Source organism: Thunnus albacares, chromosome 3, assembly GCF_914725855.1.
Source record: "Thunnus albacares chromosome 3, fThuAlb1.1, whole genome shotgun sequence".
NCBI classification, from domain to species: Eukaryota; Metazoa; Chordata; class Actinopteri; order Scombriformes; family Scombridae; genus Thunnus; species Thunnus albacares.
This window is the reverse complement of record NC_058108.1, coordinates 17,554,095-17,574,234: the sequence shown is the minus strand read 5'-3', so window position 1 is coordinate 17,574,234 and position 20,140 is coordinate 17,554,095. Positions and strand designations below refer to the sequence as shown.

Sequence of the window (20,140 nt, the reverse complement as noted above, 5' to 3'; positions counted from 1 at the left end):
ATTATGTTTTATTTATTTATCTTAAAATCAAATACATATAAAACCAAGTCTCATAAAAGAAACAAGAATATGGCCTTGCTTTTTCACAAAAGACAACAAACCAAATGACCAATAATTAGATATGGACTGTTTATAACAACTTACATATGACATTCTTCATTCTCTCAAGCAGAAGTGCAACTTTCAAATATAAAGAAGAGAAACTATATTGGCTGTAAAGCCATTGCACATAGTACTTGGATATAGAAAATTCAACAGTCCTCTGTTAATAATGAAAACAAGTATCAAGTAACTCAAGACAAATGAAATAGATTTGGGTTGTGCTCTTTTCTACAGCCTGCACAGGCAATGGAAGTGAATGTAACAATTCTACTTCTCAGACTGATGAAATGAAATATTGTAAAGGCAGCAATGCCATTAGCCCAGCTGGAATTTTTTTCGTTCCAAATACGTTCTGAGAATGTTACATGCAATGTTCTAATAATGTCATCAACGGAAAGTTTTTTTTGTTCCCAGAATATTCTAGGATAACGTTCTCTATAAATGTTTGGTGATAACCTTCTTAAAATGTTTAGTGATAATAATGTTAGAACATTATACCCTAACATTCCTAAAAATGTTTTCAGTGGCAAGTTGTTGTTTTTTTAATATACCCAGAATGTTATTATTTTAGAGTAGGATAACATGCTTTAAAAACATTATTCAAAACATTATTCAAATGTTTTGTGGTAACATTTCATTAATATATTTTAACATTAATCAACATTATAATAATAACATTATGACACAACATTCCTGTAACTCTTCCACTCAAAATTCCTGGGTAACTGGACCACTGTGGTCACTAGGATGACTTTGATAATTTACTTCACTATTGGAATTGACTAAAACACGGTAACGTTTGATAATACATCAGTATTCAAAAGTCTTAACAGAATTACTTTTTTCATTCATTCATTCATTTATTTGTTTTGTGAGTGTGTGTGTGTGTGTGTGTGTGTGTGTGTGTGTGTGTGAGTGTGAAAACATACTAAACCTGTCTCCGCTTAAAAAAAGTCATGACTAGGTTTCAAATCTAATAACAAAAATTATACACTTAAATGTCGTACAGTCAACTTCTGCACCATAAACTAAACATATATTATTGGGGTATGAGATAAACAGATAAAAAGATGTTAAAAAAAAAAAAAAGTACTCTGATCTGATGGTGTGTGTGTCATGGTGTGTTTGTGTAGGTGAGAGGTGATTGTGTTCCATGTTGTTTATTTGTTGATTTAGTCAGAGTCCGTAGACTGACAACAGTGAGGGGCCTCTGCTCCCCTCAGGTGCTGCTGCATTTTTGTTACTCTGAAGCATTGATGGACTTTCATTGTCCGCAGTCACGAGTGGTCCACCTGCATTGTGACAAAAACAATTACAATCAGAATAATTTCTAATGTATCAGAAGCCTTTTTTTTTTAAACTGCAAACAGCAGCTAGTACAAGTCACTGTTGGTCAGTTCTTCTGTCTGTCTATCAGTCTCAAATCTGAAACGTGCAATAACGATTTGTGCCACTATGCATAAATTGTGGACACTGTTGCTTTTCATGTATGCTGCAACCTCACACAAACCTACAGTAGCAATTGTGATTGTTAAAACAACAGGATAGCGTCTGGACTAAGGCAGTAAATAATTCCTCACAAATTCTTCATTATAATATTATACAAATGATTTATTTATTTTTTACAACTAAAAAAAAGCAAGACAGCTTTGAGGGCAATTTTTCTGACAAAGGAATGGTTTCTTTGGTTTTAACAAATGAAAAACTTAATTTGAAAACATACATTATCATCCCCAGAGTGGACAAAATGCAAGTTACACTTTGTTGTGATTGTCCACCACAAAGGCATCTACCAAAGAGTATACACATACTAGATAAAACGTCGGTGTTGTGGTTGTCCGTCACAATGACGTCTACCAAAGAGTATACACATACAAGATAATACGTTGGCATCGTGGTTGCCCACCAGAACTGTCACAAATTGACTTTTATTCAGTTAGCCACATTTTCATGATATACTTTTTAGATCTTGGTCGTTTTTAACTGTATCTTTTAACTGGATGAGGCATTTTAGTCATCAGACGTTGGGATCTTAAGTTATCAGAGAAACAAGCTGAGCAAACGCTAGCAGCAGCTCGGCTAACAGCAGCTCGGCTAACAGCCCCTCCTGGACGCCCTCTTTCCACCAAACAGCGTCGGAGAAACACCAATTTTTTAAGGGAAACTGCTTTATTTACAGTTTTTAGTCCCCATGTACATTTGTTTCGGAGAGGAGGAGACATCTGCAGATAATTCAGCTCCCAGTAAAAAACATTTTTAACATCTGTATCTAAAATTTTCAGAGAAGTAAGCTGAGCAAATGTTAGCAGCAGCTCAGCTAAGAGCCCCTCGTTATGTCATGTGTCTTCTGAACAGCGCCAGGGAAATACTGATTTTTTACATGAAACTGCTTTATTCAGTGTTTTTACCAGTTTTAATCCCCATGTATGTTTTTTTTTGGAGAGGAGGAGACCTCTGCGGATAATTCAGATCGTGATAAAGACCTGCTGAATGCCTGTATCTTAAGTTGTCAGGGAAACAAGCTGAGCCAGTGTTAACAGCAGTTCGGCTCGCAGCCTCTACTGGACGTCCTGTGTTTTGTTATTGTTTTGATTGAGAGACCATAAGTGGCAGAAATTACATATTGTGCGTTTAAGCAGTAAAACTCATTATGATGTTCCAGACGTTTGGTTGAGGAATTTTTCTCTAACTGGACCCCTTTGAGAAAAGAAAAGACAACAGTACTGATCAGTAGTGTTGTATTTAAAGGCATGCAGTGCATGGTTATCAAATTTCGGTTCCCGTTTGCAAAACTAAAGTTGACAGTGACAGAGTCTAATTCGGATGAATGAGAATATTGTCTTACAGAAATAAATGTCTTGAATACAAAATACGATTGATCACACTTTGCAAACACTACCTCTAGCTTGCTCCCTACTGGGTTTGAGCTGAGTATGACATAAATGTAATATTATGTTTCACTTGTACACTGTATTAAACAGTTCTCAACTTGACATCAGATTAATCACGACATACAATACTAACAACAAGAATGATTTACTGACGTTTGCATTGTTTTGAACAGGCATCAATAGTCATGTACTTTTTCATTCCCTAGTTCTTCCTAGCATACTGAGATCTCCATCGAAACCACAGCCAACAAAACCATAGCTGTGAGAGAGTCTCTCCGGTAAACCAAGGCTGAATAAGGAGCCGACGCCTTGACTCGTAAACAAACCGGATCGGACAGTGCAGGCTCACTGGTACCTTTTACGAACGGGGCCATAAACAACATGCACCACCTGCCTGACTGACTGACTGACTGTCTGTGTTCCATTCAAACAGACAGAAATCCAGTTTAACTCCCCTGCTCAGTACAATGTGCTAGCTAGGCTAACACTGACAAACTTACATTGGTGCTAGCATTAGCTTCTTCAGTTTAACATTACCTTGAAGCTAATTAGTTCAACTAAACTTAAGTCAAAGAGGCGTTTCTGTACTATCCTAATAAATTATAATTACTTAATACGTACCCAGTTCAACGTGTATCTGTGTCTCCGTCGCTCTTGGTTTTGATCTAAATGTAGGTTAGAGTCTTGTTGTCTGCCTTTTTTCACAACCCCGGCCCTTCTCCTCCTCCACACCCAATCACCTCCAACTATTTTGACTTTTGAATTTCAATCACCAGTTTTTACTGGTGATTGTCACTCCACACAGTTTACAAAGGGTCTTGTTTTCCTTGACATCAAATGTGAAATTTATCCATATTTCTGTTCTTCTCTTTCTCCCAAACATTGATATTTCTGTGCAGTTTATGACACAGGCAGCAAGTGTGCATGCTAGTTGACTTCCCACTAGGTAGATTAGTACTATCAGTAATCTCCCACTCCCTACCACGCAAAGACATTAGTTGATTCATCATGCCAATAAAGCTTACTTGAATTTGATTTTAATTAGTTCTGATTGGATCTCTTCGAAACTCACCCCTCCCTAACATTCCGTCTCGTTTTTATTCACTCACAAAACTGTCCATAGATTAAGTCATAATTTTTGTCATCATAAATTAGTTTTTATTCACTTATTGTCTCGTTTTCATCAGTGAAAAAATATCATTGACGAATCATTTTCGTCATAGGTTACATCAACAAAATTAACACTGGTTGACATCATATACCATATCTGTCCAGGACAACTCAGTCACCCACAAAGGCCCTCTTTGGGTGCCATTCTCAATAAACGCTGGCTGTCATTTATTTACCTTAGAGTGACAAACAAACTGAAAATTACTTTCAAAATTTAGAGTTTACTACAGATTGTGCAATGTATACCACATCTATACAGTACTGTCACATCAGCTTTTCCTTCCAACATGGTGTGTGTTCTGAGAAGGGGCCTGTACCACAAAGCTGTGTTAGCAGCTATCTTTGAGCTTAACTCAAAGATAGATAGCTAACATTTTCCAGTATCACAAAGCTGGCTCACTTTTAACGGGAATAAATCACCATCTGGAGCAGGTTAACTTCAGAGGCTTAGATCACAACCTGTCAACACCCCAACCACATGGTTACAGTCTGTGGATACAGTCTTTTTCTTCTTCTAGACTAATTATACAGTATTTTGTGTTGTACCTCTTCCTTTGTCCACTAGGCATGGCTTCAGATGAAGATACATGGTGGTCATATATATACAACAGAATACATTTTTCATTTACTTGTGTTAACTGGTTCTGATGAAATGTATCGCAAGAACCTAACGTAAGTGTGAATCAGGGCACTGCTTAGGAGCCTAGGCCATGGTCCAATGAAGTCCTGTTCCTTTTGGTTTGGTGCGATTTAACCATTCACAAGTCCTGCCTTGTGAGAGTGAAAGTGAGAAAATGTGGCGAAAAATTTGGACACGTCCACTGATGGCCAAAGACAACCTGCGGCAAAATTTTTTTGGTGTTAGAAATTTAGGACCAAATCTTCAACGTGACTGCCACTACAACCCACATCTAAGAAGTTAAGGGGAAAAAACATGACATGCAATAAGCTTACACGATTGCTGTTGTTGCACAGTCTAAAGGCACCTTTATTCCCACCCTCACCCAGTAGAAAGGAAGGTGTGCATGCATCATGTCTGGCATCAGATTAACGCTTCATAGTGTCTTGTTGTCTACAGACTGTAGTCGTCATAGCAGACAGGAGGATGTCCAGTTCAAGACGGCTTTATCTAGTGTTAAATCTGGCTCCAATGGGAACCTTTCTCTGATGGTATGGTTAATCATAAATAAGTATTTTTATGTCTTTATTAGGTAGTCAAGAGTAAATGAATGAGTAAATAATAATTATATCAATTTTAATTTGAATTTTCTCTTGTTTGGCCAGCAAGAAGGGCTACTTCCTATTATTATACTCTCATAGGAATGATCTTGATGGACAAATAATTCCATATGTGATTTATTTACAATATTTATTCATACTTCCCCTCTTGAAACCATTATCCATGCAAGGAGCAACAAGCAATGAAAAGCCCAATGCTGGATTTTTCAAGCCAAAACAAATATTGATATTTGAGAGTTTGAAAAGTCTGATAAATGGATTTTTTGCTAAAACTGTGCGTCACCAATGACAAAATCATCTTAATGTGTCACTTTATTTTTCATTTACCAGTACTGTATTGTTTCTGTCTCTATGATGCTTTTGTATTTAGACACGGAAGCTTCAACGAGAGCAATGGTCTCCATTTCAGGAAGGTACTGATCATACACACATTCACACCTGGAAGCTGCCCAGTACAGCAGTCTGATCTGCTGGTCAATGAGCAGCTCCATTGGAGCAGCTGGGGGCTCAGGGCCTTGCCCATGACCACCTCAGTGGTGGACATGAGGGAGGGGCAAGTGCTGCTTGCTCACTTTCTCCACTCAGATTCATCCTGGAGATCCAGGAATCATGTGTCCAACATCTTTTGTAACTTTCTGACAAGTGTGCACACCTCATGCAGCGATTGGCCAGGTTTGAGGAGGTAAGAATGTAGGCGGAGTTTGAACTACTCTCTAAAGCTCTTGTTTCATTCTATACACAACTACTTATGTACCTTTTCCAATGTACAAATGAGGGCAACACCGGGAATGCCTTATAGGAAAGACTGTTCAAAAGTGTGCACCTTTATCCCAAAATTTGAACCATTGCTGTGTCTCTCTGCTGTCTCTATAACAGGCTATTGAGGTGAAAGCCTGCTGTGTGGCTGTTCAGAACAGCTATAACAGAATTTTCTCAGCTGTTTTCTCTAATTAGTTTTCACTAATCTTAGTCTGACTCTACTAAATCTGATCCTTTTAGTTTTATACAGTCAGATAAAGAACCTACACATTCCGCAGCACACACATTGGACCTTGTTCTTTCTTTTGGTATCTGTCTGGACTCTGTTGCAGTGATAGCTAACTATGTGGCTGCACCACTAACTGTGAAAAAAATCATAGTGCACAAAAGGACCAAAGATGTTGTCAAACACCAGTCAGAAGTACAGAAACAAGACTTTACTGATCTGTTGAACATACTCAGCTACTTGAATGCTGAGATGCTAATGAATGGCCTTCTACCACCAGTCAGAGAAGGAGTTGAGAGATTCAGCAGATTGTTGGCACTGAACACATAGCTTTCAACTACATGTGCCCTTGATTCAGTGCACCTTATTGACAATTTCATCTTTTTTTGTGTCCGCAGACACCTTTTTAAGGCAGATGGAGCCTTAACAAGTCAGGTGTAAAATTATTCACCTCTACCCTATTTTACTCGCTGCGTCACCTTTCTGTTCCCTCTGCCAAGAATGAGACGAATCAAAACAAGAAGATATACCACATACCAGAAACCTTGAAAGAAGCCACCTAGGCCCCTCCTGACAAGAGCTTACAACATGAGTGGTATCAGAGCTAAGAGGCAGATTCTCCATTCCACATACCAACCACCACCTGTAAGGATTCCCCCTAGTCTCTCCTCCTGGAGTTTACTGACCTTATCTCTTATCTCTTCCCCCTTGTTTAACCTTCCTCTACAAGCAGATGTCTTATGGAAATATTGCTTCTTTTGAATGAGTTGCTCTTCAGCTGAATTCAGTGGCGTAGGCAGAAACTATATTTTGGGGGCCAATTCTAAAGTTGAGTGGGCCATCTTTTCCCAGAAACATAGACCTATGAAAACTGAAGTAGAAAAAAGGACAAACATAGAACAACTGAAAAAACAGTGACAACATTCTGCAATACAAAGGTAATAACAGCAAAAACCTCCCTACAAGACATCGTCAACCCTGAGAGCCTCAGTCTATAAAGGAATCACAGTGCACAGAATAGACAAAAACCTGTTTTTTAGAACTGTCAGAGCATGGGCTCTACAGCAAACAGTACTGCTAATTAACCATTTTATTGCACAAAGTTGCAACTCAACTTTAACACTGAAAGCAGAGATAGTGTAAAAATACTGCATGACATAGTATACATTGGACAGAAACCGAACATGTAACATATCCCTTGTGTATTCATTATAGCCTACAGCCACTGTTGCTCAGTACCATGTTGAGCACACAAATAACACAGCAAATGTAACAGCAGCTGTTTACATGAATCAGCAGCAAAAGGAAATCATAGAAACATCCAGCCCAGCACTGTTTGAATTATGAAAGAACAACACACTTTCTATTCAGGCACACACTTTCTATTAAATCAACAATTAACTTGTGTTTGAAAAAATAAGCAACTCATCAACTAAACTATGAATCCTATTAACAGTAAACAGCTAATACACACCGTACCATTACTTAATGTGAAGGCTTTAGTGAAAACAGGCCTACCTTTGTTGTTTTCATGGCCTACAAAACAAGGCACAAATGCAAACATTGAATTCAGAGATTATCTCATCATGGTCCAAAGAGTCACAGAGTGCCTTTTCAGGTTGTTGAGATAGGTTGTTGTCATGGATGCTTTGAGGTCCATTTTAATCCGACCTGCAGTGGAGAACAGTGTCTCAACACTACAAGAAGTCATAGAATTCAATACTATAATTTCCCGTCTGACTAATCACCAAGCTCAGGGACATGAGGTTGAGCTCATCACTCTACTCCTGGGTCCTGGAGACCACAAGTGGTGAAGGTTGGAACCTGCACCTTCAGCACCCGAACCATCAACACCGGTGCCCCCCAAGGTTGCATCCTGAATCCTCTGCTCTACTCCCTTTACACCTGTGATTGCATTGCCACACACAGCTCCAACATCATTGTGAAATTCGTGGATGACATGGTGGTGGTAGGCCTGATCTCTAACAACAACGAGACAGCCTATCTGGATGAGGTGGAGGTGCTGTCATCATGGTGTAAGGACAACAACTTGGACCTGAATGTCTCCAAGCTCAAGGAGACGGTGGACATCTATACATCTAGGCTTGGCATTTATAATTTAGAACTGTGAAATGCAAGGCACTCCTTACCTGACATCATTGCCAAAAAAAAAAAAAAAAAGTACGTGTCTTATTTGCCCCTATTGAGAGGCTGACAACCCCCCCTGTGTCAGTAGCCCCTGAAGTCTATTATTATTATTATTATTATTATTATTATTATTATTATTATTATTATCATTATTATTATTATTATTAGTAGTAGTAGTAGTAGTAGTAGTGGTAGTGGTAGTAGTAGTAGTAGTAGTAGTTGTTGCTGTATTAAATAAATAACAGGAACTGTATCTATTATACTGCTGACTGTATACCTAATGACCATTGCCCTGTTTGATTGGTCAGTTGTGGCAGCTCTTCACCATTTTTTCTCTAATTATTATAATAACTTACAATAGACTTTAAACTGAAAGTGCAGAGTGTTATAGATAGAGAAGATGCTACACAGACATTATGTATTTACAGGAATAATTGACATTCATATTATAAGGCAGCAGAATACATCATGATAGAATAAAGTAATAAAAAGCAAAGCAATCAAAAAGCAAGAAAATATGGGCAGGACAGTGTCTGAAATCATATTTGAATGATGTGGCGTAGTAGCGTAATGAATGATGACAAATTCTGAGGATAATGTTGATAGTAATGGAAGTGTACTGAGAGAGGATATATTTTGAGAATATAGCATATTTACTCACGAAGGACAGACGACTTGCTTGCCTTTCTTTCCCTTCTTTGTGGATTTTCCTTCCTTGGCTGTGGTCAAATGCCAACAACTCAGCAGCAACAGCAGCACAATCACTGGCCTCAATCCAGCAGCCATGGTGCCTAAAACAGAGTGAAATGCTAGCCTTATCACATGTTACTTGTAACAGAAAGTTTAACCCTTAAAAAGGGTTAACCACTTAGAGAGGTCATATTATGCTCCTTTCCCAGTTTAATATTTTAATTGACATGGTCTATGTACAAACATTTGCATGTTTTTATGGTTAAAAAAGCATGTAGTTACATCTGTACAGGTCATGGATGCAGCCCCTCTGTCTCACTCAGCCTGAAACAAGCTGTTTTGTGTCTGCTCAATGCCCCTGTCTTCCGATTGGCTGACTGATTTCTGTGTGACGCACGCCTTGGCCAACCACAGGTAACAGATTGTAGCACACAGAGAGCAGAGGAGAGGAGAGAAACTAGTGGGACCATAAATGACAGCAAAACGCAGTAGAGACTCTCACACTGAGCTAAAATGAAACAAATGCACATAAATTAGGTAAATTACATAAATAAACATGTTTTGTTTCTTTCCAAGACAATGGTAGGGAAGACACTGTGAATATAGTTGTGACATCACAAAGTTACGGAAGTCCAAACAGCTTGTTTAAAGGAACATTTTCTGAATGGTGTGGACTTCTCCATGGACTGAACATTTTGGGGCACAATACCGCAAGTGACCACTGGGAAAAATTGGCTGCAACCCTATCCAGCTGTTATTATACATCCATGGTGTGAAGCCAAACTCTTGGCTCTCGGCAGGGATTTCCCCTTTCCAGCTGTGATGTCACTGAGGGTATAAACACCAGAGTTGCTTTTTGAACAGTACTTTCCAGCTGCTCGACATCTAATGTAAGGAAGTAACTCCCATATGTACAACTGTAACTAGGCCACACAATCTCAACCTGGCTGGACAAGTAGAGATTTTCTACTGGACTGAAACACATCCTACTTGCTTCCTTAAGTGACACAAGAGGCTTAAGTTTGGGCAGAGATAGGCTATTAAAGTGTGTTATTTTCAATTTTATTGCTGTTGTTTTGTTGTGAACTTAATGGAATGAGAGTCCGCTTGCTGCTGAGGATACTGTGAAGTGTTGGTGTTGTTTCACGCTACACTGATTTGTGTTTGTCCAATTGCTTGGACTGCTTTGTGTTAGCTCACCATCGTGTGTGAGACTGTGGGTTGCATTTTATTTCTTGAAATCAGACTGCGCCCGGTGAATAAGGATGTAAGCAAGCGCCACTTCTCTTCATGATCGCCGAGATCTTTCATTCTTTAGTACTTCCACCTCCTTTCTCCTACTAACCATGCACATACATGCTCCTACATGCACACACACACTCGTGGTGAGCAGATAAATCAGTAACTGAGCTCAGCATATAGACACATGAGACAAGTGTTAAACCAGCAGGTGCCATTAGCCATTGTCTTTGTTATATTCTCGCAGTCAGTTCCTCTGACCCGAACTTTCACATGACATATCCCCCCCCATGTGGGTCACATCCGCCATCTTGCTCCTCCTCTTCATCTCTTACACACACACACACACACACATCTGGATGTGCCATATGCTTGCTTGTTGTTCATTGTTGCTTGCTGTTTGTAGTTACTTGTGCTTATACTTGTTTGTTTGATAGTTTGTATTTGGATGTTTTTTGACCTGAAATGATATTGATTGTTAATTGATATCACTAATGTTAATAAACTCTGTTATACCTTAAAGAAAAGTTGTTTTGATATAATTTACATACATATTGTGGTAAAGGCAGGTTGTGAGGGTCAGTGCTTTGACTCAACCCTTCATTGTTAACCTTATAAATAAAAATGTCTCTCAGATGTTGTCATTTTTAAAGTGAACACCCCTTTTTGTTTTCACTGTTTTGGTTAATAACATTATTAATTTACATTCATTTTTGTATTGATTTTTAATAAAGACATTAATATTTCTAATAACCAAAACTGCTCTTACTAAGTCCCAACACAGTACTATGTAATACTTTCATACTCTCTGGAGACCAAAAGAGTTTTAATATTAAATAAGTAAACAGATATGATGAACATTACCATGAAATCATTACATACCTCAATAAATGTTTAAACCTCAGATCATTATTGTATTGTAGTCATCTCTACATTATTCCAGCAGTTATTTATCTCAAAATGTCATTTGTGTCAAATGTTTTTATTTCACAAGTCAACAACATTTTTTTCCTGTGTTTCCATGCCATTTTTCATTTTGTAATTCTACTTTTAAGGATGAAATCGTTGTCAATCAAGACAAACTGGGCAGATCTCTGACAGTTCTGTGATTACTGTCTGCTCAGCCACACACACAGGCTCTGCCCTGTTTGTTTTGACAGATTGACAGATATTATCTGTCTGTATTCATAAGATTATTTAATTTCATAATGTCTTTCATTTATCATTTAACTCTTTGGATCTTCATATTAGTCAAGCGGTAGTCTTGATGACTACTTCTACTTCTACTTGAGCACAGTGTTTGGCTGTTCTACCCACCTCTGAAGAGGATATATGAACAGTTATGGCATGTGTACAATTCTTCCACCGTTGGCTTCTCTTATCATACGCATGATTTAAATAGCACTGGAGAGCTTATGTAACTTCATAATTACACCAATCCAGTCAGTGAGAACTAACTGACAGGCTTAACAATTGGATGCTTTTAGTTGAACTAGTGTTACTGGCTGACAAAGTCCAATATAGCATTATACCAATAGTCATCAAGCAGTGTTCTTAAACCTTTATAGCCATGCTTGCAACACAGATCGAGGGATGGTCATACTTGGTCCCTTGGTTCGAAACTTTGGTTCAGAGTGAAAAATCTCAACAACTTTTGGATGAATTGCTGTTAAATGTTGTATGGATGTTCATATTACTAATATTAATTTCAATATGTATAATACTTCATTATTTATGAGAGGCAGGGGATGGTGGTGAAAAACGGGGGAGGCATGTCAAATAATTTTTTGAACACTGGGGAGGGACTTAAATGGTAAATGGACTGTACTTGTATAGCGCTTTTCTAGTCTTCCAGCCACTCAAAGCGCTTTTTACACCACAAATCACACTCACCCATTCACACACATTCATACGCTGAATGGGTACAGGGGCTACCATGCAAGGTTCCAACCTGCCCATCAGAGGAAGCTAACCATTCCCACACATTCATACACTGATGGCACAGCCATCAGGAGCAATTTGGGGTTAAGTGTCTTGCCCAAGGACACATCGTCATGTGGACTGGAGGAGCCGGGAATCGAACCGCCAATCTTCCGATTAGTGGACGACCCGCTCTACCTCCTGAGCCACAGCCACTTATGTTTGTTTTAATTTGTAATTAGGATTTGCATTTTGCTTAAGAATTTCGCTGTGTGTTTTAGTGATAACTCTCACTCTCTCCGTGATGTTTGCTCGTTACATTGGCTAGATTAAGTTAGCGTCTTATTTTTGTTTCAGAGCTGGAACTGTCACAGGTAACTTTTGCAGTGCTATAGGAGAGGACACAGTGAATTGGGCTGGTAGTTTGCTTTTCTCTCTAACGAGGGAACGGGGTTCAGAAGGCTAAGGTTTAATAGTCACAGTTCGCTATTAAAAGTTATGGTTGGAGGAGGTCAGCCTTTGCTTTTTATTTTCTCCAATAATACCTACCTTTGATGTGAATATAGTAAAATATGGTTATTTACGGTGGAGAGAGGGCCATACATTTTCCTCCAATCACTCAGGGAGGTTCAAGGAAAAATATCTGTAGCTCCAAGGAGGGTCAAGATAAAGAACAAGAACAAAGTCACATCCCAGCCACCCCCCTCCCTCTGATAAATAATGAACAGTCCCTTACGAGCAAATACTTGAAAAAAAATGCCATTCCCATCAGGCCCAGCTCTACTTTGTGTTTAGTGGTATTTGCATAAAATTTTCATAAAATAACATTTTCATGAGTATTGGACATTGCATGTAGGAGTTAATTATCACTTCCTCTGTCCACTGTGGCACTAGAGAACATCCACTAATTATACATCTTAAAAAGACAATTACATCTGATTGACAAGAGCCGTGACACTGTTTACATAAAAGTTGGTAAATGATGTATATGATGTATAGACCACACCATGTAAATTTAATGTAAATCTAATGATGTTTGTCACATAAGGCTGACTTCATGTTGTCAGTAGGTAGTGCTATGACTATGACTTAATACTGACATGTAGCTGTGTTCACGTCTGGACTCTTATCAAGCATGAGAAATTTAGGAGCAGATTGGACAGTGTAAAGTGGCATTACAACAACTTCATGTTTCATGTTTTGGGTAAAATTGACTGGCATGCCATTTCACAGATATTTTTTTCAAAAACACAAATGCTTCACAATTAAGCATTGCAAAGATCTTTAGATGTCACCTACAAATTTGAAGTCACTCGGGTTAATTCTCCAGGAGGGGTTTGTAAATGGCTTTGATTTTCGGAAAAAAATGCACAGTAAATTCAAAATGGCTGACTTCCTGTTGGACTTAGGGTATGGCTCTAAGAAGCCAGAGATGTTGCATCTGCCTACCAAATTTTGTACATCTATGTGAAATTTAGAGGTGGGGGCTTTGAAATTTTCTAGGGGGTGAACTTGAGCCATTTTTCCACACCCAAGAGCAAGCCTCATGTCAGATATCTAGTTTCGCCACTTCTGATGCATGTGCAAAGCTTTGTGAGTTTTCAAGCATACCTAGCGCCTCAAAAATGCTAAAAGTGCCATGCCTAAGCCCAATTGTGATATCAAATTAAAATACTTCCTAGTTTGAATTGTGTTCATAAAATAAAAATTGACGCATAAAATCCAAAATGGCAGACGTCTTGTTTGGAGAAAACTTTTCAAAAATATGTATCATGTCCAGAATGATGAGAGCAATGATCCCACCGAATTTCATGAACATCCAAGTAACTTTATCCCAACATAGACAGACCTGATGGAAGAGGAGGAGGGTGCTTTTTTATGTGAAAGACAACATCAAATGTGAATGTGTGGTTTACAATGTGGGTAACAAGTTAGAATATGTTGGAATAAAAATAATGTTATGTTACAAATGTCTTTTTACATCATAGGTGTCTATAGGCCCCCTTCTGCAGATGACATTTCTATGATCAACTCACAGAAGTCTTGAAAGAGTGCAATCTCAACAAAGAATTATTACTTATGGGTGATTTTAATGTGAACTGAGAGGATAAATCTAAGAGGAAAAAACTAAAAATGATCACAGAGAAATTCCAACTAGAACAACTAGTAAAAGGCCCAACTAGGACTAGGAAAATGTTCCAGTACACAAACTGATCTGATATTTACTAACAAACCAGAAAGAGTAACTAAAAGTTATAATTTAATCACTGGTTTATCAGATCATAACCTAACCCTATGTGTGAGAAAAATGACTAAAAATAGAATAAGGACCACAGCAACTAAGACAATGATCCTTCAATGCATATCCAAAGCTAAGCAAGGAGAATTTGTCAGTGAAATCAACAGCTTGAACTGGGATGATATACTGTCCTCTGATGATCAGGACTATGGCTGTGATACTATTACTCACAGAATCAACTCTGTGAGGAAAGATTTAATGTGAGGATACTGATAAAATCAAAAAATAAAAACAATTTACCGTGATTTAATGAAAACATGTGGAAACTAATGAAATCTAGAGATGCAAGCACTAAGGAAGGCAATTAAAACTAGAAGAGACACTGACATGCTGATTTATAAAGGTTTAAAAAACACAGCTATCCAAGACCTAAGAGAAGCTAAATCTCGTTTTTATCTCAGTATATTGACTGAGGCAAAAGGAAACAGTAAATTGATCTGGAAAAACATTGATAAGCTCACAAGGAGGAACCCAAAATGTAAAAAAGTACAGGGAAAGTTAATTGAAGATCATCTTACTATTGCTTCTGTCTTTAATAATTTTTTCTTGAGTCTGTATATGAGTTAGGAAAAAAAATTACAAAAAGGAAACTGGATATTGCTCCTATACATGTTACAGGCCAGGTTTTTGAGCTGGTAGAGGCTAATGAGTTACAAGTTAACAAAATCATCAGCTCCTTAAAAAGCTCCAAAAGTAGAGATGCTTTCCAATTTGACACCATGTTTGTTAAATCACACAACGATATTTTAACTCCCCCCATTGCTCATTTAATTAACTTGTCTTTTCAACACAGCTTCTTTCCTGATGACTGGAAATGAGCCATTGTCACACCTATTTTTAAATCTGGAGACCACCTTCAAGCCATTAACTACAGACCAATAAGTATACTGCTGGTACTCTCAAAGGTTGCTGAGAAAGTTGTCATTGAACAACTGATAGCATTTCTTAATACAAGCAATTTTGGTCTACATTGTATGCAATTTGGCATAAGAGCAAATCATTCCACCGAGACTGCAACCTCGCACTTAATAGAGCAAATTGAATCAAGACTTGATAAATTAGGAGTAGTTGGTGCTGTATTTTTAGATCTGCATAAAGCATTCAACATAGTCAATCATAATGTTTTAATATCGAAACTCTCTAAATTTAACTTCTCATCTAGAGCACTGGCATGGATGTCTTCATATTTATCCAATAGGTTACAATGTGTTAAAGTTTGTGAAGCACTGTCCAATAACATGAAGTGCACAATGGGTGTTCCAAAAGGGTCAGTGTTAGGTCCCCTATTATTTGGCCCATATATTAATGATCTCTCTCAACAGTGTCATGATGTAGAACTGCAAATGTATGCAGATGACACTGTTGTGTACACACATGCAAAAACAACAGAATACAACTTAGCAAATTTTAGACATATTAGAAACTGCCTCTCTTAGGATGCAGCCAAGATATTTATGCATGCTATGATTCTTCCCCATATGTCTTATTGCATCACATGTTGGGGGCAGGCTGGAGAAACAGCCATAAGACCTCTTGAGTCTTAATACACACAAACTCTAAAAACTGGACAAAAAGCCAATGCATTTCCATCACTGTAGGGTACTGGAGAAATACAATTTACTGAGCTTTGAGAATTTTAGATTACTCTCAAATTTGTGCCTAGATTATAAAATTTCAAATGGTTTGGCCCCTCAACTACGTGACTTTGTGTACACTCGCTCAGTAAGTTCTCTTATGCCTGGGACACACTGGATGCGTGAGCAGCGTGTGTGTGTGTGTGTCGCTGAACTGCTGCGTCTCTCACGCTTGCAGCGTCCACACTGGAAGCGTGTCTGCTGCGGCACTTCTGCCACTGGCAGCCCTATCTTTCTCCATCTTTCCTTTCTGCTGAGAACTGCGTGCGTCACGCAGAGAAAATAGGCGAGAGCTCGAATCTCTAGATGAAGCGACACAGCAGCCTTGCGTGAGACGCGGGTAGTGTGGCCGCTCTAACCTGTTAACATGGGTGCCGAAATGAAAAGCAAGAGGTTCCGCGACACACACGCGCTGCTCACGCATCCAGTGTGGCCCAGGGGTTAGATCTTTCAGAATATCCTCTATACAAGATTGTACCATACCATTTTGTCGCACTGCATTTGGGCAATCAGCTTTCTCTGTGAAAGCAACAACTCAGTGGAATGCCCTAGCTGATGATATGAAGTGCTGCAGTTCCATCAGTACGTTCAAAACCAAATTAAAAAATCTACTAAAAACTACTCAGCTCTGTAACCACTGACTCTAAATTTCTTCTCATGGTCTTCTCATGAATGCAAGTAATCTTGCTTTTAATTTGACAAGCTTACATTAGTCATTTCTAGTTGATATTGTGAGTGTATGTGATATGCTAATGTGTGTAGCTTTGTATTTTGTATTATGTCCCCTGTGTGTCTTTTGCTTTGTACTGTTTGTTATTGTGCTGTTATGTTTTAATTGTGACCTGCCTAAGGGACTGCAGATGAAAATTAGCCATAAACTAACTCTGGTACAGGGCATCAAATGTTAACATTTATGTTTAACACTGTACATGGTCCCAATAAATACATAAATAAATAAATAATTCTGTACTGTATTTCTGTTAATGTATTTTGGCGTGAATGTGCAACATTTTGCAAGAGTAAATTGGAAAGCCTACAAGTAAAAAACAAGAAAATTAGTTTAGCCAACTTTATAAAGTATAAATTACATCATACTTGGCATGAAATTTGAGTGGCATCCACTGCGCTAGTAAATTTACTTGTCGTAAAACTTCTTTTTGTGTGTATTGTGTCAAATCTAGTTTGAATAATTTGTCAACATGAAAAAAATTCACATGAAAAAATTAAATGAAAATACAAATTTCACAATGTTCAAAAAAATGTAATTATTTATTTTACTTCATTTATATATATATATATATATATATATATATATATATTTCTGTTGAATTTTCAATTATCAGGTTTCCCATAGAATGCCATAAAAACTAATGGACCAGAGTAATAAACTACACATTGATACTGAATGTTCAGCAGATATATAATGTTGCAGTGAAACCCTGATCCTCTGTATTCAATGTTGGCATTCCAAATATAAGTTGCAAATAGTACAGCCAATAAATATTTATATGGAGGTTATTTGGAAGCATTACCAAGAAGATGAAGATTGAGTCCCCCTATTCATCACCATCATCACTACCTATATCACACTTTGATTATGTTAATAAGAGTTTAACTGTAGATACTGTTAGTCAATACCACTATAAAACATCCAAGCAGGTTGACTATGGGGCCTATGGCATTCTGGGTAGGCATATTTCCCTCATGTGCAGTATTTGCCATTGGAAGACTGTTTCCAGATGAAGGAGGAAGTTACAAAGGATTTGAATGGCCTCAGTTTGGTAACAGTCAATAAAAGACAATTATTGTATAAAAAGTTTTATGCAGTTAAAATCAGATATATTAATATCAAACAAGTGCTATATTAATGTCTGTAAATGTGTATGGTGATCTGCTGGCAGGATGTGGAAAGGGGCTGCGGTCCAGTGGGGTATAGGGCAGCACTGCTCTCTTGTAGAGGATTTGGTGACGTGGAATAGCCCTCCCTCAGAGACTCCATCAGGGCTGATGCATATGCTGGGGGAGATACAGGGCCCTATTTTGCGCCCGGCGCAAAGTGGCGCCAAGCACAACGCAAGTGTCTTTGCTAGTTCAAGACCGATGCAGTTGTCATTTTCCCTTCCAGCGCCCATGTTGTTCAAATAGCAAATACACTTGTGCCCGTCTGAGCGCCCATGGGCATGTTGGTCTTAAAGTGAGGTGTGGTCAGGCACATTGTTGCAATTTAGCAACTGACCAACAAAAACCTGGTCTGAAGTCAATGGTGCATTGTTTCACTGTTATTTGAAGGGTGCATTATCGAGACAGTAATATGCACCTACACTCTGTTTGTTACACACACACGGACCTGCAGCAGTGCACAGACATTCACACGAATAAAAGGATTATAATGTGAAAGATTATCATTGTGTACATTAACATATTTTAAAAAATACATGTCAATGGTTAATCATAATATTTACCAGAATTAATGATGAATGAAATTGTCTAATTATTTGACCAAATCATGGCAATACACGTAAATATTTAAGACGGACAACAACGGATCAGACACAGATCGACTTTCCTGCTACATCAATACATGAGGACATGAGGAACACGTGAGGAAATAAATGAGGTTAAAACAATGATTAAACTAAAGAATGAAATAAATCTGGACAGCTTCTAGCTGCTGCCAGCAGCAGGATCAGCACCTTGGAGAGCTGGTTAAATCCTGACAACTGTGTTGATGATTCTTTACATGATTAAAATTAATGATTTAATTTTTTAACAATATTTAACAAATATTCTTCAACATTTTTGAGATCACAGTGATCAGGTTTCCATACTTTCAGCAATTAAAGCCCTGCTGATTTTACCTGTCACTCCATGACTGAACAAAACGATTTTAAAGAAACCAAAGCTGTAATAAAAAAAAAAAAAACCTTTTCAAAAAACAAACGAAAATAAATTTGCAACAAATTAATGAACATGATCTTAAACTGGTGGTCTGGGGCCATGGGAGGGTCCAAGAGCAGCAGGGGCCAGTGTGCTTGTTATGGATCCTGCGCTTTCACTTTGCGCACAAGCAGATGTGTTTTCTCTACAGAGAAGCGTTCCTTCTTACTACTTGGCAAATGCGCCATTATAATAGCAATCCGTCAAGGTGCAAGTGCACTTGGATTTTAAAGGGAATGGGAGATGACACTCTGATTGGTTTATTGCATGTTACGCCCAAAACACACCCATGATTAATTAGGAAACTATGGACAAGCCCTTTGAACCATGTGCCTGGCGCTGCAGCCATTTTTTCCGCTGTTAAACCAGCAAAAGTGGATTTGGACACACCCTAACTGCACTTGCACCATGCGCTTCAGAATGTGCGCTTTAGATTGTTAAAATAGGACTCAAAATGTTAATATCACATTCAGTGATATAATATTTGATACATGCACTGACTTAAATAATAAATCATGTTTAGAAATTGACTGAAATCGGTAACCATATGGATTTTTTTAATCATTATTTTCTAGTGTGGTCTTTCAATTTAAGAGCATAATTTATTGATTTCAGATTTTGTAATTCTTTCCCTCCAAGCCTTTGCGCTTAAATAGCCCTTGCTTGCACTTAGATTTGCCCTGCTTCTGCTCAAACTTCAAACTGCTTCAGCCCTTCTCCTCGCACTCAGGCTGCTTCTGTGCGCTCTTCAAATGTCTGCTCTCAGATTTCTGCTCTGCTCTCAGATTTTTTGTGCAACAACCCTGTCAAAATTCGTCAACCAATAGAATTCCAAGTGTAGTGATGACCAAAGAAATGATCCCTGCCCCACTCAATAAGGAGTTTC

General features: G+C 38.2%; 1 protein-coding gene across 2 annotated transcripts in view; it reads right to left on the bottom strand.

The window, feature by feature from the left end:
• LOC122979351 (glycine receptor subunit beta-like) overlaps positions 1–20,140 on the bottom strand; it is a 68,337-nt gene that overhangs the window by 37,411 nt on the left and 10,786 nt on the right. For both annotated transcript variants that reach the window (XM_044346718.1, XM_044346719.1), the window contains exon 2: positions 9,197–9,326. In XM_044346718.1, the coding sequence (XP_044202653.1) occupies positions 9,197–9,321 (125 nt within the window). In that variant the 5' untranslated portion in view covers positions 9,322–9,326. The remainder of the gene's footprint in view (positions 1–9,196; positions 9,327–20,140) is intronic.